Source organism: Stigmatopora argus, chromosome 21 (genome assembly GCF_051989625.1).
Source record: "Stigmatopora argus isolate UIUO_Sarg chromosome 21, RoL_Sarg_1.0, whole genome shotgun sequence".
NCBI classification, from domain to species: Eukaryota; Metazoa; Chordata; class Actinopteri; order Syngnathiformes; family Syngnathidae; genus Stigmatopora; species Stigmatopora argus.
Window position 1 is genome coordinate 281584 of NC_135407.1, and position 24384 is coordinate 305967.

General features: G+C 53.2%; 1 protein-coding gene across 3 annotated transcripts; it reads right to left on the minus strand.

Annotated features, from left to right (window-relative positions):
* Window positions 1-511: 511 nt before the first annotated feature.
* On the minus strand, window positions 512-21938 carry cica (capicua transcriptional repressor a). 3 transcript variants are annotated; one of them, XM_077591187.1, is made up of 22 exons: window positions 21660-21937; window positions 14137-17538; window positions 13698-13977; window positions 12100-12225; window positions 11876-12035; window positions 10874-10976; window positions 10561-10743; window positions 9784-9910; window positions 9321-9496; window positions 8076-8223; window positions 7887-7969; window positions 6601-6997; window positions 5788-5921; window positions 5523-5674; window positions 5262-5463; window positions 4931-5120; window positions 4707-4858; window positions 4412-4548; window positions 4184-4335; window positions 3903-4037; window positions 3711-3836; window positions 512-3603 (listed from the first exon to the last, which is right to left on the minus strand). In XM_077591187.1, the coding sequence occupies exons 2-22, from the start codon at window positions 17374-17376 to the stop codon at window positions 3311-3313; spliced, it is 6696 nt and encodes a 2231-aa protein (XP_077447313.1). In that variant the 5' UTR covers window positions 17377-17538; window positions 21660-21937; the 3' UTR covers window positions 512-3310. The 3 variants fall into 3 exon arrangements, with proteins under 3 accessions (XP_077447313.1, XP_077447310.1, XP_077447312.1); XM_077591184.1 differs by having other exon boundaries at window positions 3711-4037; window positions 21660-21938; XM_077591186.1 differs by lacking the exon at window positions 21660-21937 and adding an exon at window positions 18015-19000 and having other exon boundaries at window positions 3711-4037.
* Window positions 21939-24384: the final 2446 nt, after the last annotated feature.

The window sequence follows — 24384 nt, forward strand, 5'->3', positions numbered from 1 at the left end:
AAGTTCATCCGACAGCTCTCTCGGGCTATACATACGTATGTTCTGACTCGGATAGTACTTGGAACAACTACAAACCTATATTTGACGCTGGATGGAGGCCAAACAAAACAAGTATACCACACACTGCAGTTTGGAAACGGGATTTTGCGAGTGTCAATGAAGCTTGGCCACAAAATTCATATTTTCTGACAAACAGTACTTGAAATACTTTTAGAATAAGAGTGTTGAATTCAACTCATGACTACAGTGAAACACATATTTGCAAATGCATTTTACAAACAATAGCATAACTGTGCAGACACCCCCACAATGTTTTTGTACCTTAAAACGTATATTTGGAGGACATTATAGCTATTTATTTACTGCATCTCTCTTGAATAGAGTAAATATATGTTTATTGATACATTATATATGAAGTCTATTCATACATATCGCTATTTACTCTGACTCCTACTCACAACAGCTAAGAAAGCTTTCAAATGAAACACGGAAATGCAACAACAACAAAAGGCCTCGTGTTAGATCTTTAATATTTAGTTTTTTTTCTTTTTCTCCATCGTTTAGAAATATTGCACATGGTCAACATGCCTGCTTATGAGATCTCACTCATCCGAAAATTCCTTCTCCAATGCAAGGACAATTTATGAAGCACAATCATACATCAGTACACGCGCGTACACGTACGTCTGCGAGGGTGTCGGCGCGCCATCGCACATGCAAGGGCAGCCCTGACTGACTGGCCTCCTTTGTGGAGGATGGGGTGGCGCGATGGATGCTCTTCCTTTTACCTGCACCCATACAGAGAGCCTGAAGAAGTGGTTTGTTTGTATGCATCCTGAATGGAACTGATAACAGTCAACGTGGTGGACAAAATAGTCATGGCGACTATAAAAATACTGTCTAGCATGAAAAATATACTATCGTGGTCACAGAAGGAGCGGTCGGCCACGTTTACGCGCTACCCGCATGTGCCCGAATGTACGCGCACACCCAAACACAGACCTAAGTGCACATAGTATATGGAAAAACGGTGAATATATATCTATATATATATTTATATATTTGTTGTTGCTTTTTTTTCACACATCCAACAGTTTACAGAGAAATAAAAGCAATACCCATAATAACAATCACTACCCCTCCAAACTCTTCAGCAAAGGAAGCCAAGAGCCACAAAGTGCTATTCCATTTTTTTTTTTTGACTTTAAGTACAAGCTAATCTCTTTGACAACAACAACATTCACACCATTCTTCTTTTTAAAACCCGTGCTAAAATATACAAATAAGTATTTGGGCCACCTTTAAAAGTAAGTATAGAGACGACTACTGCTGGGATAAATACCTTTTCAAGGAAAAAATGCTTATACCCTTATGAGAGTCAAGGCCTAAAAGATGAAGTCAGAATGGATTTTTTTAAAGTTTAGAGACAGCTTACTTTACTAGTTATTTATTTTATATTAAATTCTTTTATTTATTATTGTTTTTGCAAAAGTATCGTTTGTTGCTTATCACATTTAGTTGAGTTTAATAGTTTTTGTTTGACTCTGACACTGGACTCTCATAATAGGACTATTTTTCTCTTAAAAATACATCTTTACCCTTGTCATCTCATATTTTTCTCTTTTTTTTTTTCATGGCGTGGCCCTAATACTGTTTTGTCGGCTACAGCATCCCATTCCGCTCACTCACTTGCCTGCACTGCTTTTCATTCTCTATGGCACTGAGCTTTCGCCCCCACCCACACGCATTTAAAAAAAAAACCTCCAAATTCCTCGAAAAACAAACAAACAAAAAAAGAATTGTCCTATTGCACCATTTGATGGGAAAGGATAAAGTGTCAAGAAGAAGAGAGGGAAGAAGGGAGGGCTTCAGAGACTGCCCTCCAGGGCTGGTCTAGGATCTGCTTTCCCTGAACTAAACCCTAACCAGAACCATCCTGAGCTACATAGCGCTTGACCCGGGACCAGTGCTTAAGGGCACTTTCTAACAACGCTGAAGAGATAGAGAGGTACAGCGAGGGAGGGGGGGCGGAGCGGCGGGGGTCAAAGGTGATCCATAGATAACACGTGGAACGAGGTTATTGTCCCCCCCTTACTAAAACAATCTCTAAAAACAATACTTTCCTGATTTAACTTGCGGCGCTCTCACGCGAGACGGGCCGCGCAGATTGTGCAAACACCTGATTTCGACTTTTTTTTTTTTTTTTTACAAAGAGACGAGACGGGGGCGGCGGCGGCGGCGGGAGGGCCCTAACCCTAAGCCCTGCCCTCCCCCGTCAGTACAATTAAAATCAAGATTGGGCTCAGGGGATAGATAAAATTCCCCCCCACCCCGCACTCCAAGTCCAAAGTCTTTTGTGATTTTCTTGATTGATGGCAGAGGAGAAACGCAAGCCACGAGAGAAAAAACAGGCCACTGAAAAACTGCTCATTTCCACGATAAACGAAAGCGACGGACCGATTGGGGGGGGGGGGTATTCCGACGACGAGTGCGCTTCCTTGTTTTTTTTGTCGAGCCTGACATCTTGCTGCTTTGCATATGAACTTTTGGGGGAGTTCAACCTTCCGTCAAGTTGGACGGACGGGTTGCGGATTCCCTCCACGCCAGGTGATCGGTCGCGGCGGAGGGGGCTCTCGCCGTCGCCGAGCCAACCGTGTGGGAGGGGCCCATGGCTTGGTCGCGAGAGGTGGATTGGCGCCCAGTGTGGCCAATACATATACGTACGGGTGTGCGTGTGCGCAGCATCGAGGGGCCGTGGAATATCCGTGGAGGTCGTCGGGGTTGCGTTTTTTACGTCCGAGGCCACCGTGCTGAAGGGTGGGCGGACGGCCGGTCAAGTCCAGTCAATGGCCACGGAGCGCTGGTGACAGACAAAACTGCATCTGCACAATGACCAGTGACCCCAAAAAAGTGCCTTTTTCTTTTCCAACGAGTGCGTGAGTAACAGTCGCATTTGTTCAATGTGTCAGCGTCATGCTGGCAATTACATCTGCAACATGCCACGTGGACGTTTGAGTGTGTGAGTGTGTATGTATGTGTGCGGGTGTGTGTCTGCTGGATTATAGTCAGGTGAACCAACCCCAGACCCTGCATATAGTATGTCAATCTGTTTGCCACAGCGTTTGTGTCCCGACTACAAACTACTGTACAAATGTGCTAAGGGGGCGGGGCCTGAGAGGAAAAGGACATTTTCTTTCCTCCAGGCAGTATAGATTTTCTTCTTTTTTTTGTAGGACTACACATTCCACCATTTCCCCACCCAGATGAGCCAGATGAAGAGTCATCGCCCACTTCCGAACATCTTCCCTTGTTAGAAACCTTGGTTTTGGGGCTCCTCCTGGTCGGCGTCCTTGTCATCGGCGGCTCGTTCCGATCCGGCTCCTCCCGATCCGGCTCCTCCATCCTCCTCCGGCGGCGACGGATTGAAGGCGGGAAAGTTGGGCGGGGGGACGCCGACCTCGCCCGGGAAAGCTCCGCCCTCCGGGGTCCCGGGAGCGGCGGCCTGCATGATCTTCTGGCGAACTTCACGGATCTTCAGCTGCAAGCACACCTTGGTGGGGAAGGTGTCCGAGAAGCGGCTTTGGAAGGCCGCCGTGGCCTGAGCTGCAGGGGGCCCCGCCCGGGCGGGGGTGCAAGATATCAGTCCAGAGAAAAAGAAGGCCGCTTCTACAGCAAACTTTGGATACTCAATCCACTATCGGACAACTCACCAGAAGGGAAGAAGCCATGTTCCTGAAAGAGCTGCATGACCAGCGCCCGGCGCTGGTCCAGGGTTCTCCGCAGCGAGGAGAAGGGCGCCCGGTCCAGGTCTCCCAGGAGATCCTCTCCCTCCATGGCTGCAGGGACCATGGCGGACGTGAGGACGCCAAATGGACCGGCCGTGAGCCGCCGGTCGTGCGCACCTGCTCTGTCGAAGGTAAAGATGTCGCCCTCGCACTTGGCGGCGCTTTTGGGCGTGTTGGGCTCCGAGCTGCAGCTGGAGAGGCGGCGCGTCTTCCTTCTGGGCGAGACCGCTTCTTCCGCTGCCGGCTCCAGATCTTCGCCGAGGAGAGAGAGAGAGAGAAGCGTGGAAAAGGCGGAAACGGGAAAAAAGCATACGTTCCGTTTGGAAAAGTGGGAAGCGAGCAGTTATCGTAACGGGAAGCAGAAATGTGGAAAAGAAGAGCTTTGTCGAGCAGATCACCTGAAGAGTTGCGCCTCTTCTTGCGGTAGCTGCCCAAAATGGCTCGGGGCGACGTGGCCAGGCTCTGCAGGGTGGGCGAGGGCAGCACCTCCGCCGGGTTGAACTCGGGAAGCTCGGCAAAACGCTCCTCGAAGTACGTTTCCGACAAAAGCCTGCGCGCCGGCGACGTGCACGTCAGCCGGCGGGACCAAACGGGCTCTGGCTTTTTTTCTTTCGCTGGCCACTCACTTGTCATGAGAGTCGGGCGTCTTCTTCAGCGGCGGCGGTCGCAACTTGATCCTCTTGGAGGACGACGTCGGCTCCCTCTCGGCGGCCAGGGGACGAGGCGGCACCTCCAAAGCCAAAGATGGAAGCGGAGGAGGAACCTGTCATTCCAACGGAACCTTTCATTTAGCCTTTGTACTGAAGGGTCAGAATGGGTTTCAAAATGTGTCATCCGTCTTTCACTTACAGGAAGGAAGAGCTCAATCGAAGAGAATTGGCAAAAGCAAATATTAAGAATGAAAAGTCCAAGTGGGCTCACCTCTTCATCATTGTCCATCTCCCGTCCTGGTTTCTTCTCATCCTTGCTTTCCTTCATCTTCTGCTCACATTCACTTCCTTCCTGGTCCAAGGCCTCTTCTTTAGGTTTGACACTTTCCTCCTTCACCTGACCAATGTTGTCGTCGACATTTTCTAGACGCGGCAGAAAATGGGCCACTTGACGCTCTGAAAGGCCGGTGGCGGCCAGGGGGCGTCGACTTTTACCTCCGATCTCCACGCCATCGTCATCTTCCTCCTTGACGGCCACGCCGCTCGACTCGTTCTTCGCTTCGACGTCCACGGCGGCGGCGGCGGGGGGCCGGGCCGGGTCGGTGGCGGGCGATGGGCTTGTCACGGCGACCGTGCGGGTCGCCAACGGGGCGGTGGGACCGCTCGGGTGAACGCTGCTGACCACCTGATGAGGGAAACAATAACGTGGTGCTCTTTCGAATGAAAACAAACTACGATACAACCCGCTTTCATGTGCCGCACGGAAATTCAATGCTAAATAAATGAATAAATGTTCCAAAAAATGAACGAGTCTACGGGTCTTTACCTGCCGATGACCGGAGTCGGCCGAGGCGGTCTCCGCGTCGTCCTTCTGGCCGGCCGCGGGGGGCGCCGGCGTCATCGGAGCGTGCGCGGCGGGCGAGACGGCGGCCGGGGACGACGTGAGGCGGGGGGCTCCGGGCGCCGCCGTCGGGGCTCGCTGGGGCAACGCCGCGGTCGCTCCCGGGACGGACTGGACGTAGGCGATCCTAAAAGTATTGGCGTCAGGGCCGGGTTCGCCGCGGTGGCCAAATTGAAATGCTTCAACCTGGTGGGCGGCGCGGTCAGCAAGAGGGCCTGCGGGGGCGGGGCGCCGGGAGCCACGACGGTCGCCATGGAAACAGGAAAGGGACTCCTGTGCCGCAGCAACGCTCCGTGAAGGTGGCTCTGGACCACGGGCATGGGCGCAATCTGGATGATCTGCGGAGGGCCAACCAACGGGTTACAATTTCATCGTTCCGTCAAAAAACACGTTTGTCCGGGAGGCTTTCGGTGGAGATGAACGCCGAGTGTCCACGTTTGGACACACCCACCTTGTTTCCGGCGGCGGCGCCGTTTTGGACGGGGAGAGGCGGCGGCGCCAGGGAAACGGGCGCGTGCGGAGCCGTGGTCCCGGCCCATACCGTGGTCACCGGAACCGGCATCTTGCTCTGCACCTGAGCTGGGACTGAAGAGAGAAAGAGAAGACATGAATGGAGGGCACCAAAAAAGATTGGTGGGAAGTCGCAGCAGTCGGAATGACTGGTGAGGGCAGCAGCGGTCAATAAAATTGATTTTGACTGGACACTCAATTAGTGCCTCATTCGGTCAAGCAAGGGGGAAGCTTTGGCGCCCTCTTGTGGCATCAAAAGGCAATTGCTGACTTTTTGAGATTGTAGGTTTAAAAATGCGTACAGATTTGTTCTGTGACCGTGTTCGGGCGTCAAATTAGTCGTTTGATTCTCTTTCCACCCCGATAAAATACATGGCTATGCGTGACCGAAGAGAAATATGATAAGAGTCCACTCTTGCTCGTTTTGTGTTTTGCTGCTTTTCTGTCTTAATGATTTGATTTGGTGATTCTTAATGATCCCATTGACTTTGATTTGCTTTGTACTTTGCTTTGTTCCTCTGTCTAACTTATAACTATGCCTTTTCTTGCTACTGTCACAATGACATTTCCAGAATACGGGATGAATAAAGTTATCCAATCCAAGTAACAGGGTGACCGACACCTGGCGATATGCTCCTCACCTGCTCAAGTGTCGTTTGCTCCAGCCATCTTGTACATTTTAGCGGAATGCAATCGGAGGGCCAAATGACAACGGGGATGTACTTTGAGGATAATATTTGGAAGGGCGTCTCACCTCCACATCCCATGGCGGCCGTTCCCGCCACCCCAGGATTGGGCGCCACGTCGGCGGGCGCCGGGCTCGCTTGACGGCGGGTCAGCCGGGGCGGGGAGGGGGTGCGGGGAGCCGGCAGGATGTACTTGGGAGCGGCGGCGGGGGAAGAAGGGCCCACGATGGACAGCGGGGGCGGCTGGAGCTCCGTGGGCCCGCCGGGGAGCAGGGAACCCCCCGTGGCCAACGTCACGTAGCGGCCCCCTCCCGCGGCGACGGGCGGCTGACGGCCTCCCGTTCCGACGACGCAGGCTTTGGGTGGGGCCGCCACACCTCCCGCTCCTTTGATGTCCTCTTCCACCGCCGCATTCTGGGCCGTCCTCTCGCGCCGAGCGGAGGGGTGGGAGGAGCCGGCCGGAGGCTGCACGCCACAGGGAGACGCAACGGAGATCAAAAGCAAAAGTTGAATACCAAATCTCTTTCCACTTTTTTCATGGGCGTTTGCATAAAGTCAAAAGCTACTTTATGTAAAATATGGAAAGGAGCGGGCCGACGTGGCTTTGATCGAAAATGGCCATTTCTTTCTTTTTATAAACGATGGGGATGATAAGGACATTCGCCAAAACAAGTTTTGTTGTTTTTTTCCCCCTCGGGGGTTTTCCTTATTTGTCACGATACAAAACGAGCTTTGACGCAGTTTCTTTGGGATGATTAATGCTAGCATTACAATGGCTTTAACCAAAGTCAATGTGAAAAAAATAAAACGTTCCTTTTATCACATGGGCTTGAGGTTGCTTGAGGATCAAAGGGATCCAAGATGGCGGCACGCACGGGTGCAGCGGCTCTTTGCTCTCCAGTTGGGTGTTTTGTTGATTCGCACTTTGTGGAGTAGCACCACCAATTTCGTGATACGATGACAATAAAGGCTTTTGATTTTGATTTGATATGACTAAGTGTACTTTGCGGAAATAGAACAAGCTATTCCCTTCATTTTTTCTTGTCATCTAGATTGATTCGGTCTAAAATGTCCCTCGTCAAGCTATTTTAGTTAGCGATGGGCCTTCCTTAGCCAAGTGGACTATCCTCTGCGTACGACTGACTGAAATACGAGACGCCGAGAATACGCCATTTGTCATCTTGGAGCGCTAAACGTCGATGCGGCATAGTAAAGCCCTTGGCCAAAAATGGACTGGACGCCCGGACAAACGGCATCCAATGCTTTCAAGCACCTACTCTCTCGCCGAGCGCACTTATTTCCGAACGGTCCCGTGGGTGGATTTAAAGGGCTCAAGTGGAAGGGCCGTACGTACCCGGGCGTCGGGCTCGTCTTCTTCGCTGTCCGTCACTCTCTCCTTGCACTTGAGGTCGATGGAGCCCTCGGGACAGGAATCCTCTGAAGACGGGACACGTACGTCGTTGGCGCCACGGCAACAACCGGCCACGTTCGCTCACGTGACGCCGGGCTTCAATTGAAAACAAAAAAACGTTGGATTCCTCACCCATGACGTCGTCATCGTCGTCGTCATCGCCCTCCTCTTCGCAGATGACCATGCGCTCCTCGTCGCTGGTGACATCCTCGCCGGCGCCAACTTGGTGGTGGGAAGAGCGAGGCGGCGTTCGTTTGCGGAAAACGCCGGGCGCGTCCTCCTGAGCCCAAATACACAATGTTGCATTTTCATTCATTTTTGCTCCGTGATCACAGCAAATGTGCAATTGGCCTCCTACAAAATGTGTATTCAGCATTTCATTTGCTTTTTCGTTGAGGTGACAAACAACGAGCGATTAATATTGTAAATAAAAGAGGCTGTTGGGTTTATTCTGGGATGTTACTAAATGTTCATTAAACATTTAATAGGTCATGAATTTATAATTTAATTTGTGCTATACTTTATGTTGGGAGCGAGTAAGCTGGAGGACACTTTCCCCCCACAGCTGCTTTGGAGGCCAGTTCATTGTTTTCAGGACTATTGACCGAACGGGACACCATGTTCCAGGCCGAGACTGTAGATCTGAGCTCTACGAGGGACTCTTAAATTGCTTTGACTTGCATTCCGGCAGATGGCGATAGGGTTCAAATCAACTTCCGAAAATACTCGCATTATTGTTTAAAAATACGGTCGCTCTGTTTACCTTATAAAGCATATTCGTGCAAATTCTTACGCAGTTGTTTTGGTTTCCAATCTAATATGAGCAGTTGTTTTTTGACCTTAATGGTGTTATTCGGTTAGCTTATGCAATTGTTTGAATCAGATGACCTCAAATGTTTTGATTATGCGCTGACTAAATTGACAGAGGAAGATGCCCTTTCTTTAGAATCCTCTTGGACGATGGCGAGTTGGGAGTGATTTTCCTTGCAAGTTGTAGCCAGAGCATGTTAATGATGTCTCCCTGTATGATTAAAGTGTATTAATAATAAATCTATCAATTAGGAACGAATAGATTTTTGCCACCAGTATAATGAGAATTGGAGATAAAAGATTCCTCCCGTTTTTAAACATCCGAATCCCGCTTTTTTTCTTTTTTTTTAATGCCGAATGCGCGAACTCATCGCCCCGGAGACGAACGAGCCGGCTTTATTGGGCGCTCTCGCTTTGCCGTCTGGCACACTTCAAAAGGCAGCGGAAAGCGCAGAGACGTTTCCAGATCGCACAAAGACTCTTTTATCGGCGTGAAGGACGCACGACGACGGCGGACGTTTTGTTCCGGCGGCGAGACCATTTGTCGCAGACGTGACGAGGGCTCACCTTTTCGCCGCCTCCGCGTGGCTCGGGGCCGTCGTGCACGGCGCCGTGGGAAAAAGCGCGGGGACGGGGGAGCCGGGAGCCCGCCGGGCGCTCGCCTCCGCCCGTCCAAGGCAAATTCATCAGCTTGCCCTCCGGCGGCGGCGGCGGCGGCGGCGCCCGAGTCTCCAAAAGCGGATCTGGGAGGAAGACAAGACACCCAAAATAAGTCTGGTGCATGAGAACCCCGTTGAGGAGCCAGAAAAAAAGAGGAAGCGCTTGGAGATTTCTTATTGGTTCCTGATACTTTCATGGTTTTTCTTTTGTGTTCTGCTGTGAAAGGAGCAAACGTATGACAGTCTTGGAGCTACTTTAAAAAAGCGTCAAACTAGTCGCTATATTCAATTTAATCATCGATACTGCCCCCCCCCCCCCCCCCCCCCCCCCCCCCCCCCCCCCCCCCCCGCCCCAAAATCCCAAGACCTACCTATAGTTTCGGACATGCTCCTCTCACGTACGTCCTTGATGCCCCCGCGGCCGTCTGACAGCGACTTCCTACGGTCCTTGTTGCACCACTTCCAGTCAGGATGGGCTCGGAAGTGGGCCTCCTTCACCTGCAATTTACATCAGATTTAATTCATGGCAAATGGGGTGACTTTACGTGCCCCCCCCCAAAAAAATCCTTGGTCTTACGTTCATGAACAGATGTCTTGTGGATGGAAAACAAGTTTCCACATTTCTACATTCCGCATTTAAAAAAAAAAAAAAGGAAAAGGAAAACGCGTTTTCCTTTTTTCTCCTAGTTTTGAAATGATCTAGCCGCTAGATCATTTCAAAACTAGGAGACACCACCTAACCCCAAAACGGTCTTGTACTTCTTCTGTATTTGGAAATCAATGCGAGTCAGCGGTCGGCTGAAGCCCCAATAAAGCGACACCATTGAAAAACGTGGCGGAACCAACGGCTGGCGTTCAAACCGGTGCTGGCTAAATGCAAGCCAGCACACAGCTGCCAGCGTTTTAAAGGGGCCGCTTATTAATAATCCCCAACCAAGTCCAGCTGTCCTGACATGATTTGCTTTCTCGGTCTTTCCAAGAAGCCTATTTGGCCATTTCCTCCTGATCCAAGTTGGAGAAAAAAAAAACAGCCCCCAGCACTAATGATGCCTTTGTTTGGCAACGCTGGGAAATCCCCGTCATCAACGGCGGCTTCGCCACAGCTTTCTTTTTAGAGGCCAAAGGTGAGGCGAGGTCCCGGAACCCACCTGGAAGGCCAAGTCGTGGTACTGCTGCTTCTCGTTGGGTCCCAGCGCGTACCACCACTCTCCCAGGATCTTGCTGACGGTCCGGTTGTCTTGGTTGGGGTGCCGCTGATGGACCAGCGCCCGGTGGCGCTTGCTGAAGATCATGAAGGCGTTCATGGGCCGGCGGATGTGCTCTTTCTCTCTCTGTTCAAAGGGGCACAAGCACACGTTTGCTCAATGGTTCCAGTTTTGCTCCGGGCGCAAAGCAAAAAAACCCCAACACATTCACTTTAACCAGTTTAGTTCGGTCTTTGTCTACACAATGTTTACCCACCTTTCCGTCGGCGTCCTTGGGGAGAGCGCTGAGGGACTGGGTGCGTCTCTTGGCGGTGCCGCTCGAGGGCGACGCCTCGTTGGGGGCCACGCCGGGGGAGAACCTGCATCGGAGTGAAAATACATCATCCTTTGCATGATTGAAAACGGTGTTGAGAAAAGACGGCCCAAAAAAAAAATGCCTCCAATTTTTTCTTGCGCAACCCTAACGTAATGGGCCGTGATGGAACGTCTGTAGCCATGGCAACGCCTCGGCACCGGTTATCGGATCGACACGGGATCGCGGCACCCGAAGCGCCCCGCAGACGACGTGGGAGGCGGGGCGCGAGGAGCGCGGCGAGGCGACCCTGAAACATTTCTTTCAGCGGGAAAAAAAAGAGAAGGCACGCTACAAACCAGACAGAGCGTCTGAGTCAGCGCCAAAACACAATCGGTCGGCCGTGACGAAGAGCGGCGCGGCGCGACGCGATTGTGTCTATAGTGCACGCGAGCATCGCCACATTTTAGTCGCACTCTCCAAAGAGGCACTTTTCACAGCAAGTGTGAGTAAAAGGAGCATCCGAAAGAGAGCCGCATGAGTGGTGCTCAAGCAGCGGAGACAAATGAATGGTTGGATGGATGGTTGGATGGATGGATAGATGGCTGGATGGATAGATGGATGGATGGATGGATGGATAGATGGATAGATGTTTAGATGGATGGATAGATGGAAGGATGGATGGATAGATGGATGGATCAAAGTGGCATTTTACAGGAGAATGCGGGATTTCGGGCCTGACCACTTTCTCTTTTCTATTTTCTGCAAGAAAACCGTCATGACGTCATCGTATTCTGACGTGGAACGGCATCGTGTGCCATGTAAGCTAGCGCTTGACGTTCTTTATATATCTTGCCGTGTGTACAGGTAATATAAAATCCAGTCTACAAAGTATAGCATTTTCCCAAAAAACAGTAAACTAAAGAAAATGAACGACTAAAATGGTAGTAAAAAAAGAGCACTCACGGGTCGTCGATGTCACTCTCCGTCTCGCTATCGGTCCTTCCCCTCTCGGCAGCCGTGCTGTTGTTGGTCAGGGGCGGGGGCGGGGGCGGGCGCAAAGGCGACATCCTCTCCAGGTCCGGCGGATGCCCGTCGGCCAGCAGCGCCACGCCGCAACGAGGCTCTGAAACAGCCACCGTGACTGGTTGCCCCCAAAATGGCCGACGGAATGCCTTTTACGTTCCCACCTTGACTTTGGTGGACGCCGTCCACGGCGGGCCGGGCGGCCGTACTCGATCGGCTGGGCTCCAGGAAAGGGACCAGCGAGTGCCAAGGGAACACGGGCACCGAACGCGGCTCCACGTTGGTCCACACTAGATCGGCGTTGGCACAAAAACAGGAGAAAAAAAACAAATGTCATTTTTATATTGTATGACGTACAGATATTTTTCCCTCTTAATCTGACTGTAATACTGTGATGATCCATCTTCAATCAAAACGGCAAAGCATTTGGCGTTTTGAGAGACGTCCGGCCGTCCCGGTCGGAGGGGATCGGACGTCTACTGGCGCCAATCTCATTTCAAGGACGAGAAGATCGGAAGCCTGCCGACTTGCCGGTGGTCCCGCCCGCCCGCCCGCTTCACTTCCTGCTGATGCCAATGCGCTCGCTCTATATTTAGAGCGTCCAGGAATCTCAGCCACGGGAGCCTCGGCCGCCTCCTGTTTTCAGATTGACTTTGCGTTTGCCATAAAACTAGGAGCAAGGTTTACGTAGGTGGAAGGATCACTGCATTTTAGCATGAAGCTTGTGGACTTCAGAGAAAAATCATATGGTCTATAAATATATGCAAGTCTGTATGATAGGGTGAAAGGGCTTGGTCTATAACACACTTGGATTGTGTATTCTTCTCTTTTATTGGACGGCGGAGGCGACTCCAGGCTACAAAGGCGGGCGGGCGGGCGGGCGGCCGTGCCAAGGACGTACGCGAGGGCGTTAGCGGCGGGCTAATGGGCCGGCGCGCTAATTCTACCCACGTAGTCATGACAACACGCCAGCGCGACGCTCGGCCGTCCGTCCGACAGACGGACACGCTCGTCCCGGTTGCACTCTGCGCCGCGCGTCTAGACGCGTCAATATTTTCAGCCTCGGCGAGCCCCGCTCCTTATCTCTTCCACGCACACGCGCTGGTGTAAAGGGCAACACCCACGGCCGTGGCGGCCCATACGCAAATGGCTAATGGTTTGAACCCACAACTGGGCGCAAATCCAAGCTTCTCCGTTGGCCCAAACGTTTAAAAAAACGTTCCGATTTTCACGCCCAAGGTATTGCGTGTGCATTGGGACGTGGTGGATGCAAGGAGAGTTGTCATGGCAACAGTTGCACAGCATGCGCTTAGCACCTTTACTTATCTCACACAATGTGCCTCCATAGGATCCCTTGTTGCCAAAATACGTAGACGCGAGAACAAAAGGCACCCGCCGCTGCCGCCGCCTCCGTAATCACGCCACGGCAAAGCTATGGTAAAGTCCCATAATGAGAAGCACGGAAAATGGAACAAAAGAAGAGAGTTGGAGTAAAAACTCTTGGGAGTGCACCAGATAAGAGACTTCTCTTAGGTTTGGAAGCTTCTTTTGGGATTGTGGATTCAACTCTACAAAAAAGCACCTTCTCTCTTTCTCTCTCTGTACCACAAGCTTCCCTTTCCACTCCAAACTATTCTGGGAAGGAGAACCTTCTCTGAGGACGTGGTCCTTCTCCCGGGATGGCAACCCTCTCAGAACTCTCTGGCTACTCCCTAAATGAGCCGTCTGCGCTTACGGACATACATAGAGGAGATTTCCTTACCTGTGCCTGGGCGACCCATGATGATTTGCTTGCGAGGGGCAGGGTGCGAAGACTCGGCAGGCAGAATGAGCGGCAGGAGGGCCGTGGGCGTCGGGTGGCAAGCGACCGGCTGCGGCAGGGCCCCGCCACCGCCGCCGCCGGCCTCCCGGTGGCCCTCGGGCTTTCCATCCCTGCCTCCGGATCCCGACGAGGAGAGGACGGGGACCGCGGCGCAGGACGTCGAGCCGACCGTGGAGGAGCCGGAGAGGGCGGCGTGTCCCGCCGACGCTGGGGTGAGGGACTGAAAATGTTGGGTTAGCGTGTTAGACGGGGTGATAGTAATCGGTTGGCTTTTGAAAGGGTAAGTGGAACAAAAAACACAAAACAAAGACGACTTCCTGGTTTGAAGTATACAGTCAAGCAATGGCGAAAGAAAAAGAAGAAGAAAAGGTTTCCTTACGGAGCTGGACGTGACCAGGACCAAGGCCGACGCAGGATTGCGGAGGAGAACGGCGCCGTTGGTGGTGGCGCCGTTAATGGGGACGGGCGCCTGCAGGCCCGGCGGAACGGCGTGTCGGGCCTGGGCCGGCTCCCTGGATCGACCGCCGCGGTCCCGTCGCGCCAGCGGGCCGTCCGAGAACTTGGCCAGGGGGACGTCGGGGTTGCGCACGATGACCGGAGAATCCCGCAGGGGCACCACGCGCCGCCCGGACGCCTCCAGGGGCAGCGGCGACGGCGGCGTGGGGGACACCAGCATGGGCGGCGGGGTGGAGGCCGCCGAGGAAGGGGGCCGGCTGGTGGCGCTGCGCGGTCGCTGGAAAGTCAGACAGGAGGAAGGCGTCGTCATGGTCGCTTGACTCTGGGGCGAAAGGACTCTGAAGGCGGCCGGGCCCAGGTTCAGGTTCAGATTCAGGTCGCCCGCCGCCACCGCCGCCGCCATCTGCGCTTGCTCCGTTTTGCTCTGGTAGTCGTGCACGGCCTGCAGGGGAGGCGGCGGGTGGCCGTCCACCTTCCTCTTGTTGGGACTCATGGGCACCGTGAAGGTCAGGTTGCTCTGAAAAGTTGGCACGATGCCCGAGAGGTGGCGCTCCACCCCCAGCGGCCCCAGCGGCCCCAGCGCGCCCAGTTTGGTGCCGCTCAGTTGGCGGTGACGCCGCGAGGACGGCGGCGTGATGGGGCTGAAGTTGGCCGGCCGGAAGCCGAAGAGCGGCGAGGGCGACGGCGACGGGTTGGGCGAAAAGGGCGACTGGTTGGAAACGGGCGAGAAGGAAGGCGTGCCCGAACGGGAGCCCCCCAAGGACACCAGCATGGTGGCGGCTTCGCACTCGTCAAAGTCAAAGCGAGACAGGTCCTGCGGGAGCAGGGAGGGCAGGACCAGGCGGGGCCGAGAGTCCCCCCCGCGGCTGCTGGCCTCGCTGCTCTCCCGGGAGGTCTCGTCCCAGTCGAACTCCGAGCTGGCCCGGCCGCCGCTCAGCCGTAGGTCCGACGGCGTCAAGGTCCCGGTGCTGCCGGCCCCGCCACGCTCCCTGACGCCGCCGCCGCCGGCCTCCATCTCCTTGGTCCTCATGGAGAGGTGTCTGGAGCAGTACCCCCGGCGCTGAGACTCTTTGGAGCAGCCTTCGCGGGAGCACAACCTCCTCCACTGCTTCCCGTTGAACTTCTTGCGGATGCCCGTCGGCGTGCACACCACGTCGCCCTTCTTGTACCTCTGCTGGGCCGCCGTCAGAGGCGTGCGCGAGCGCGAAGAGGAGGAGGAGGTGGAGCCCGAGCCGGAGCCACCGCCGCCCGAGGAGGAGGAGGTGCCGCCAGACGCCTTCTCCGCGCGGGAGGCGGCGGGGGGCAAGGCCGGGAGCTGAGCGCTGGAAATGACGGCGGCGCTCGCCGCCGCCGCCGCCGTGGCCGGGTCCAAACCCAGCAGCACCGTGGGGGGAGGCGGGTGGGGATTTAGCGCCAGGTGAGCGGAGGGCATTCCCATGCCCTGCATCACCGATGGGTGTGGGTTGAGGTAGCCGGGCGGGGGCTTGGAGAGGATGTGGCGGTGTTGGGGAACCGCCACGGCTTTGGGCCCCGACATAAGCGCTCCCATGGGAACCATGTTGAAGTGGGAGACCTCCATGTCCTCCTCGGGGGTGAGCGGCATGTACGGATGATGTTGTTGTTGCTGCTGCTTTGCAAGATTGTCCCGTTCTCTTTCCTGCCGTCTCTGCAGATCCCTCTCTCTTGCCAGGTCATTGTCCACGTCCCACTCGCACTCCCGCTCGGGAGCCAGGCTCAGCACCGAGGCCAACGTGACCGGGACGCCGTGCCCCGCCGAGGGGACGGGAACCACGCGAGGAAACGCCCTCCCCGAGGCTGAGGCCGAGGCCGAGCCCACGCCGGGCGTCATCCCCCGGCTCAGACGGCAGACCTCTTGCTCGATCTCGTCCCTGTCCTCCTGCTCCGTTTCGCGATCTCCGCCACCGCCCTCTTCCACCTCTCGGGAAGGCAGACCCAAGTCCCACGGCGCCACCAGGAGCCGCAACGTCTGTCTGGACACCCACACGGCCTGCGTGGCCCCGGCCGCCGCTCGCTCGTCCCCGTCTTCCGTTTGTTTCTCGTCGGACAGCAGGACCCGGTAGCAGTTGACCACGGCCGGGTGAGTGTCCACCTGGGTGACCACTCCCTCTCGGTACCACTGGCCCCCGACGCCGCGTTGCTCGTGGCTGAAAGGCACGCAGACGCGAGTGCCCGGCGCCACGGCGTGGACGCCGGGCGGGGGGGCGTCCAGGATCAGGTCCACCGCTCCCGGCGGGCCGCCGTGTCGATAAGGGTAATGGCAGAGCGTCTTCTGACCGTTCGGCTGGACCTCCAGGCTCCCGTATTGGCCGTCCACTCGGCGAACCACGCCGGCGCAGAAGGCCGAGCGCGAACTCTTTGCGACGCCGGCCCTCTCTTGGCTTCTTAGCAGCTGACGGGCCAGGACTCGCTGGTTTTTGAGTCCTTTGGCCAAGGCGTCCGACATGGCGTCGGGCAGACCGGGCGGCGGGCGCGAAGACGCGTCCGCCGCCACCGGCTCCAGGTCCGCCGAGTGCTCGCTGGCCGTGTCCGTGGAGGAGCAGCGGGGAAGCGGGCTGATGGCCTCCGAGCGGCCCGGCCTCGGCGGTCCGGGAGAACGGTCCGGGGGGGGCCGTTCTCTCGGGCTCGGACCGCCGCCCTCGGGCCGCGAGACGTCAGACGGATCGACGGGGGCCCCGCCGCCCGACGGGAGACGAGGCGGCGTGCCGCACGAAATGTCGCCGGCGCCCAGAATGGAGCAGTGCTCCGACGTGTACTTCTTCTTGGGAACGCGGGCCTTGAAGGTGGCCGTTTTGCGACTGGACGAGGGGTTGGGGCTGCCGTTGGCGCTGGGCGTGCCGCTGCCGCCCGCGTTGCTGTCGCCGGACGCCGAGCGCCCGGATCCGTCGTCCGACGACGCCGGCGGCGGCGGTCTGCCGCAGTCCGCGGCGAAGGGCTCCCCGTCGGACGAGTCGCGGGTACCGGCCATGTCCGAGCGCTCCGACCCGGACGAGAAGGAGAAGTGGCGCTGGCTTTGGTCTTCCCGACTCTCGTCCGAGTCTCGTTTCTCGCCTCCTTCGGGGGGATCGCCGGCACCCCGCCGCTTTCCCCCTTTGGCCCGGGTGGAGGGGGGGGAACGCCGGCCCTGCTTTTTGATGGGCTTCATCTCGTCATGAAGACGGACGGACGGGCGGGCGGGACGCTCTTTCTCTATTCCGCCGGCGGCGTGGCGTCTTCGTTCTTCTAGTGACGTGTCCCGGGGCCCTTTGCCGTCATCTCGTCTCGACCGGGCGACTTGTTTGCTTTCTGCCTCGTTTCTCTACAGGCGCTGGAAAAAAAGGAAGAAAGAGCCCATCACAAAATGCACGCTTAACCAAAACGGCACGAGACTGCGCAAAGGTAAAAAGTTGCTTGAGCAATGATCATTTATCTTCGCTAGTCATTCCAACGATGTATAATCGGAGGCAAAACAAAGGTTTCTTCACGAGACGTGAGAACATCAACACCTGTCGCCACTCACACCAAATAAGAATAAAAGCCATACATGGTAGCCGTGGCCCAATAAAGCGGGAGCGAGCGTTCTCACGTCATCTGCGTTCACGGTTGCAGCCGAGAGTCCTCGCCGAAACAAACGTCACGCCTTCCTCGCAGACGAGACTAAGATTTGGACGTAACGCGGCCTTCGTCGACCACGGCGAGCGTGGCCGCAAACTTGGACGCGGCGGAGACTCGCTAGTAGTAATGAATGTGACTCATTGACGCTGGGATAACACGCCGCGGCGTTACGTAAGGCCTCGTACTCACGTGACGTGACGTGACGACAGCGCCTCCGTACGAGGCGGCTAGCGGCTAAAGGCGTTGAAGTGGCAGCGGTATCCCAGGCGAAACCCAGATGAGCACTTTGTAGTTTGCCCGGGCAAGTCTTTCTCCTCCCCTCTCAAGTCCTCTTTCACACACAAACACACACTCTCTCTCTCTCTCTCTCTCTCTCTCTCTCTCTCTCTCTCTCTCTCTCTCTCTCTCTCTCTCTCTCTCTCTCTCTCGCTCGCTCTTTCACACACTCTGCATTTTACCCGGGCTAGTAGGGGCGGGGGAATTCCTCGTTGGCTCGCATACTGAAAGCCTCCCCTTGGCCGCGTCTCGAAAAGCCTGCGCCTCGCCTCGCCTCGCCTCGCCCGCCCTCGCCTTTTCTCCTTCCTCCTCTTCTGTCTGTGGCCACCTTGATCTGTTTAGCGTATTTCAAAGCCGAGTCAACGCGCCGCCGAGCAACTCCATTTCCTGTGGAAGGGCATTAGCTAACTTCCCCTTTTATTTTATTCCTCCTTTTTCTTCAGCGTGAGCGCATCTGCTATCGATCGGTCGCGGGGACCGACCGGTCCTCGTCGGCCGCCTCGCTCGCCTTTGCGCTTCCGTGGAAAAAAAGTCAATGGACAGTTTGATCCGCCGACACGTGGAGTGGACGGCTTTTGACGTAAATCGTTCTATTCGGCCTATTCTCGGCAAAGCTTTCTTAACTCACTTTGAACATGAGCTACAAAAGATAAAAGCGCGTTAGCTTCCGAAAGCACTGACACTTCCAAAGGTACTTTCTAATACAACAAAAGCAAAGTCACTTTGTGTGAGGAAGAAGAAAATTGCCCTGGGCAACAATATCATTATTGGAATGCGTGTATCACAATACAGTGATTCTCAGACACGACAAAAAAGAAAAAAAACACCACGTAATGACGGGTGCATCTAAACATAGACTATCACTCTTTTACGGTATTCGTCTGGCACCGACGACGGTCTAACACCTAAATCTAATGTGCTGCTAGCATGCTAACACAAACCAAAACAAATGCATCAAAGACACCATCCTTTCTTTTTACCAACGACTCCTCGTGAGGTCAAATAGCGCTTTCTGAAGGGGCCAACGTTGCCCACTCGAGGCCACTTCCCACTCAGCCAACACTAGCCAATAGCCCGCGGCGTGTTGCCTTCTGGGACGACCGCAAAAGGGAGACGAAAGCGAAAGGCGTCCTAATCCGGGCCACGTAAGACGAGGCGTTCAAATCACGGACTGTCCCGCACTAATGGTCCGAGAGCGGTCGCTCCAAGAACAAAGACACGACCGGCACTTTCAAATGGCTAACTCTACCCAAAGCTCCAACTTATAGTATGGAAAATGTACGACCTTGCGTCTTCTTGTTTTCATAGTCACAAGATATTCCAGATAAAATAGCCATATGGGTTTTGGGAGTCTGAGTGGGACCAAAGCTCACTTTATAGGACCATTGGCAAATCATACAACACGTACAAACAAAGGAATGAGCCGCCTCACAAGTCCGTGCTAGGATTGATTGGTGAAACTTGGAAATCAAGCTACTACCGTGATTGGATTAAGTCCAAAACGAGCCCGGTGTGTTGGCAGCAGAGGTGGATGGAGTGCGAGGGGGAGTAACTGAGTGAGACAGTCAGCAAAGTCAGCGCGTGTGCGCTTTGCCGCTCGCGGGGCGGCGCTCCGGCCCGTGGCGCAGTCACGAGGACGACGATAACGCGCCGGTGTCAAAAAAAAATGATGCAACTCGTACCCGTCCACATGAAAGCCAAAAAATCTCTTCATTCCATATATGCAGTTTAGTATCGGCGCTAACGAAACGCGTCGATCGGACGCGTTTGAAAAAAGCGGGTGCTACGCCTCCATTAAAGAAGGTTGAAAAGTGACTTACGGTTTTAGAACGGCGAAAGTTTGACCCTCGGCGGCCTAAATAGCATCGGTGAGAGGGTTCGTCCATTTTCTGGGGTCGTCTGAGGTCACACGAGCTTGGTTCTTGCGCGCAAGGGGAATAACTAAGTGAGTAACAGGATTATTACAGATGGGCCTGCGCACATTGATTGGTTGATTGAACAGATTAATGAGCATATTTATATTCATGTTAATGTAAATATGTAAGATTGTAGCCGCCGGCTAATTTCCATCTTTAGCGGAGCCCGTTCACTCGTCCGCACGTGGGCAAATAGAAGTAAGTGGTCGCCATTATTTATGGACTGACGGTTGGTTATGTAGAGCTACCGGCATCTAAATTGAAAGTGAAAGCATGCGTTGTGGAATACGCTTTACGCCGAGACATTTTACTTGTCCCGTTTCAAAAAATGGATGTCTGTATTTGTCAATGGCAGGCCTTTCATCCAAGAATGTTCTCATAAAATGGAGCAAAAACAATGTGTTTGACCCACCCACACCCACACATCAAATTATTCAGTTTTTTGCTAATCCATTTGTTTTTTGTTTTTTTAAATCAGGGCTTTCATTTGATATAAATTTGGCGAGAAACTCGATACCATTTTTGTTTGCTCGTCTGTTAATATAAGCCATCGTTGATCAGGTCCAAAGTGTACAATCATGGCCACAAATGCAAATAAGGGACACTTTGAAGGCAAATTGTTCATTTTTTGCCCATCCGAACTGTTGCCATTTGAAAATACAATGTGAAATTGATCAGAGGCCCGATGCCATTTTTGACAGCCGCCAATGAGACTTGATCAAAACAACTGATCTGGTTCAAAGTGACTATGATCTTGACAAGCCAACAGACCATTTTGGACACTTTGAACTCAATGGTTTTTTACATTTGAAAGTGAGCAGTGCGAATAACATTCCAGCATTTTCATTCAGTAGGTACGTGAACGCAGCCGACCTTTAGAGGCAAATGCAAAACATTGCCACCCAACACAAATGGCCTTTTCAGACTCTTTCATCCTTTGAGCTTGTTTAGAAGTCAAAGTGAGCATGAGCGAATGAGCGCAAAAGGACGGCATGCACGACGGGCCGGCCGGCCGGCACGCAAGGCCGCGAGAAAACTCCAAAGAGAGCTTCTTCTTCTTCTTCTTGTGTTGACCAGACAAAAACAGACGAGGAGCTAAACGACGAAGACGACGACGACGACAACGCGTTCGAGTCGATTAAAAGTGTCAGCTGGGGCCCATCTGAGTGTGACAGCTGTGCGGAATGACAGCTGAGGCCTCCGGCACAACTTTGCACGCACTCCCGTCGCGTCGTCATTGGCGATTGGCTCTATTGTAAATGTTGTTTTTTTGGCGTGGGGGGACGAGGCCCTATTGACCGCCACCATGGTCTTCTCGTCTTGCAGCCAAGGCGCGATAACGAAAGCCTGCCTGCCCGCCCGCACGCTATACTCGCAGTTGGCCAGTTATGACGTTGTATTTAATTCTCGTGGAAAACTTTGAGGCAGGCTCACTATGTCGAGACGCACCGCTCCCTTTTTCTCTCACCCCCCACCTCCCCCTTTCCGTTCCTTTCCACGCACACGACAAGCTAGTCTCCGCACTAAAAGACGCTAATGCGCGCCGCGAATAACCACGGTTAATGACAAGAAAGAACCACATGGAGAATGTCAACGACTCGCCGGAGTGCTGCGGGAGAAGCTTTGGTTAGCTAACACTCACCGCACGGCTAATGTGGACGAGAGCCCCGCTGGTGGTGAGTCCGCTGGTGAAAATAGGGCAAGGCGAGGCGAGGCAAGGCCGCTCCGGTCGTCCGCGGCTAACAGTCAGTCCACGCTCATGTTTCTCCGGCCGAGCAACTTCTAACGAGGGGAGAACAGACAACGAGCGCCCCTGTACATTCTACGCTACCGTCGCAAAATGGTGAATGGGGAGCCCGAAGCCTTGACAACCAGCTCGCTCGGCCATTGGCGACTCGCGGCCAGGTCCAGTAGCCAATGGCTACGCGAGGAGGCGCGAGAGAGGCGGGACGACACCGGAAAGTCACATTGGATTGACGGAGCGAGACAGCCAATAGCGCTGTGGGAAAACACAGAACAGCTGTCGGGAGTCTGAGGGGGCGCTGGCCAATGGGGTGACACTGAGGGCGTGTCCTTTTGCAAGCGAAGTCCTTTAGCCACTATAGTATTTGACTGGCTTTGTTTGTTTAAAGCAGAGGTGCTCAACACGAACAAAAAGTCATCTTTTATAGCTCAAACTTTACGTCGCGTCACGTGAGCTTTGTGAAATGGCTTTAATTAAAAACACTACCCTTTTGTTGTCTGTTTTCTGTCATGTAGATTGATTCCAGCCTGTAGTGAAAAAACAAAACATTAACTTCCATTTTGACACACTAACGCTACATGTCCTATCGCCCAATCGGAGGCCACCAAAACCACCACAGATTACAAGTCCCTCCTCCCTGGCCAATCGGTGTTAACTCTGGGCGGGCATACGTCACCGTAGCCGCACGCCATTGGCCGAGGACGCGAAGCTTTCGCCGGCCAATAGCCGAATACGGCGGTGAGGTCATGAGAAGCTTGTTGCCACCACATCCGCTAAACTGCAAAACCCCGTAGAAGAAGTGCCCCAAATGCGGGATCGGGATGAAGCTTTATTTTTACGGCGAGCCGCTCGCTCGAGTCACGTACGCGTGTCTCTCTTAAGGGTGTGTGACAAACTGTCCACAAACACACGGTTGCACTTACATTTGTAAGATGGTTGCTATAGCTAACAAATGGCGACTTGAAGCTAGCCCACGGCATCGGCGCAGTCTGCCTGGCAGGCACGCAATCAAGTTCAAATTACTACGTCCGGTCGTTACATAAACCTGACGTGCCACGCAAAAGTAGCAGTGAGCGTGATTGTGCACACGTAGATAGTGATAAGAATCAAGGCAGTCTCTTTGCACTTGGGTATTTTTTTAGATGCTGCAATAAGCCAAACTGTCCACCTGAAGGCGCCATTACACCGGCGCAGAGATGTTGAGCGTACACGACATTTCAAACGAGTCTTAAAAAGGCCAAACATTGGATAAAACACTCAACTGAAATAGAAAATACAATGCATGTACAAAAATGGAGGAAGAAAGTAGCAAATGTATAAATACATGCTTTTATAAAGAAAGAATGCTGCTTACCACTGTCATCAAAGTGGTGATTTGGACGTTGACTTGATTGCTTGGACTGGCTGGCCCTTCTAGACACAATCGCTTGGAAGTCAATGGTAGCCAAACGAGCGATGGGCATACGTACTTACTGCGAAGGAAAGTGTGGCCTGCGACAAGAGATGACTTTTGACTCTTGAACTGAAAATGGAAGCCATTGCATTGACAGTTGTGAAAGATTTAAATCATGTGAAAATCTTGTTCTGCGACATTTTTCCTCCAACTATTCATATAAGGTTTTCACGTTTGAAAGATTTTTAATTCAATTATTATTTGAGCAAGGCACTTGGTGGCTGTGATTTTTTTTGTGGTGCGAATCGAACGTGTTTTTTTTTGCGTTCCAGCGGGGGGCCCCTAACAATGTGTGATAATTAGCCGTGTAGCGGTCTGCTTTCTGTCTCGGGACCTCCCTCCCTCCAGCACCCCTGACCTCCTCCAGTGCGTGAACTTTGACCTCGCCCCCCTGCCAGACAACAGTGCCCCTCGGCTGGAGGCCAAACAGGCCGTCAATCACGTCGTGGCGGTGCCTTCAAATCCCACAGAAAAATGGAACATTAATTAACAAGAAGGCTTCGGAATGACAATAGGCCGACGGGGGCGTCATTTTAGCACATCAGAGCACGGAAATACCAGCTATTGTTCATTTGTAAAAGAAAATAAGGAGAGTACTTAGAAAGAAAACAAAAGACTAATTGAGCAACAGGCCAGTAACACACTACAATAATGAGTTGAAAGAGAACAATGTGGGAAATATCATGATTGAAACTAAGCGAAAAAAAACAATTATGGAGTGTACAACACTAGTCAGTGATGCAGTGCTGCACTTTTTTTGTCAGGAGGCGCTAGAGTTACAGTTTTTGTAGGGATCATTAAAGTGTCATAAAGAAAGAAACTCCAAAAATGAGGTGGGGGAAAAAAACAACACTTTTTGAGACTTGGCACCAAAACAAAACAAGATGACGAATCCACTTTTACCTGTTTTTAATGAACCCTGATTATTGTTTTAATTACACGTGAAGATGAACACGGAGACATCGAGCGGTCGCCTGAAGAGATGCTGACGAATGGAACAACAGTTAATACATTTTTTTTAAACATTTTTCTAACTGAACCCTCCAAATATGAAAAATATATACACAAATAAACGATTGTAATAAAAAAAGAAAACAACTGTTTTCTGGGTTATACACTTGTGGTAAAAAATAAAAATAAAAAAAGGTCCACAAAAAAAGAAAGAAAAAG

Excerpts from the sequence above, each read along its gene's own strand:
- cica (XM_077591184.1), bottom strand. The coding sequence starts at position 17,376 with ATGAAGCCCATCAAAAAGCAGGGCCGGCGTTCCCCCCCCTCCACCCGG. Across the intron at positions 5,675-5,787 it reads GCGCCGCCGCCGGAAACAAG|ATCATCCAGATTGCGCCCAT; the intron begins GTGGGTGTGTCC and ends GGCCCTCCGCAG. Across the intron at positions 5,121-5,261 it reads CCGACTCCGGTCATCGGCAG|GTGGTCAGCAGCGTTCACCC; the intron begins GTAAAGACCCGT and ends TTCCCTCATCAG.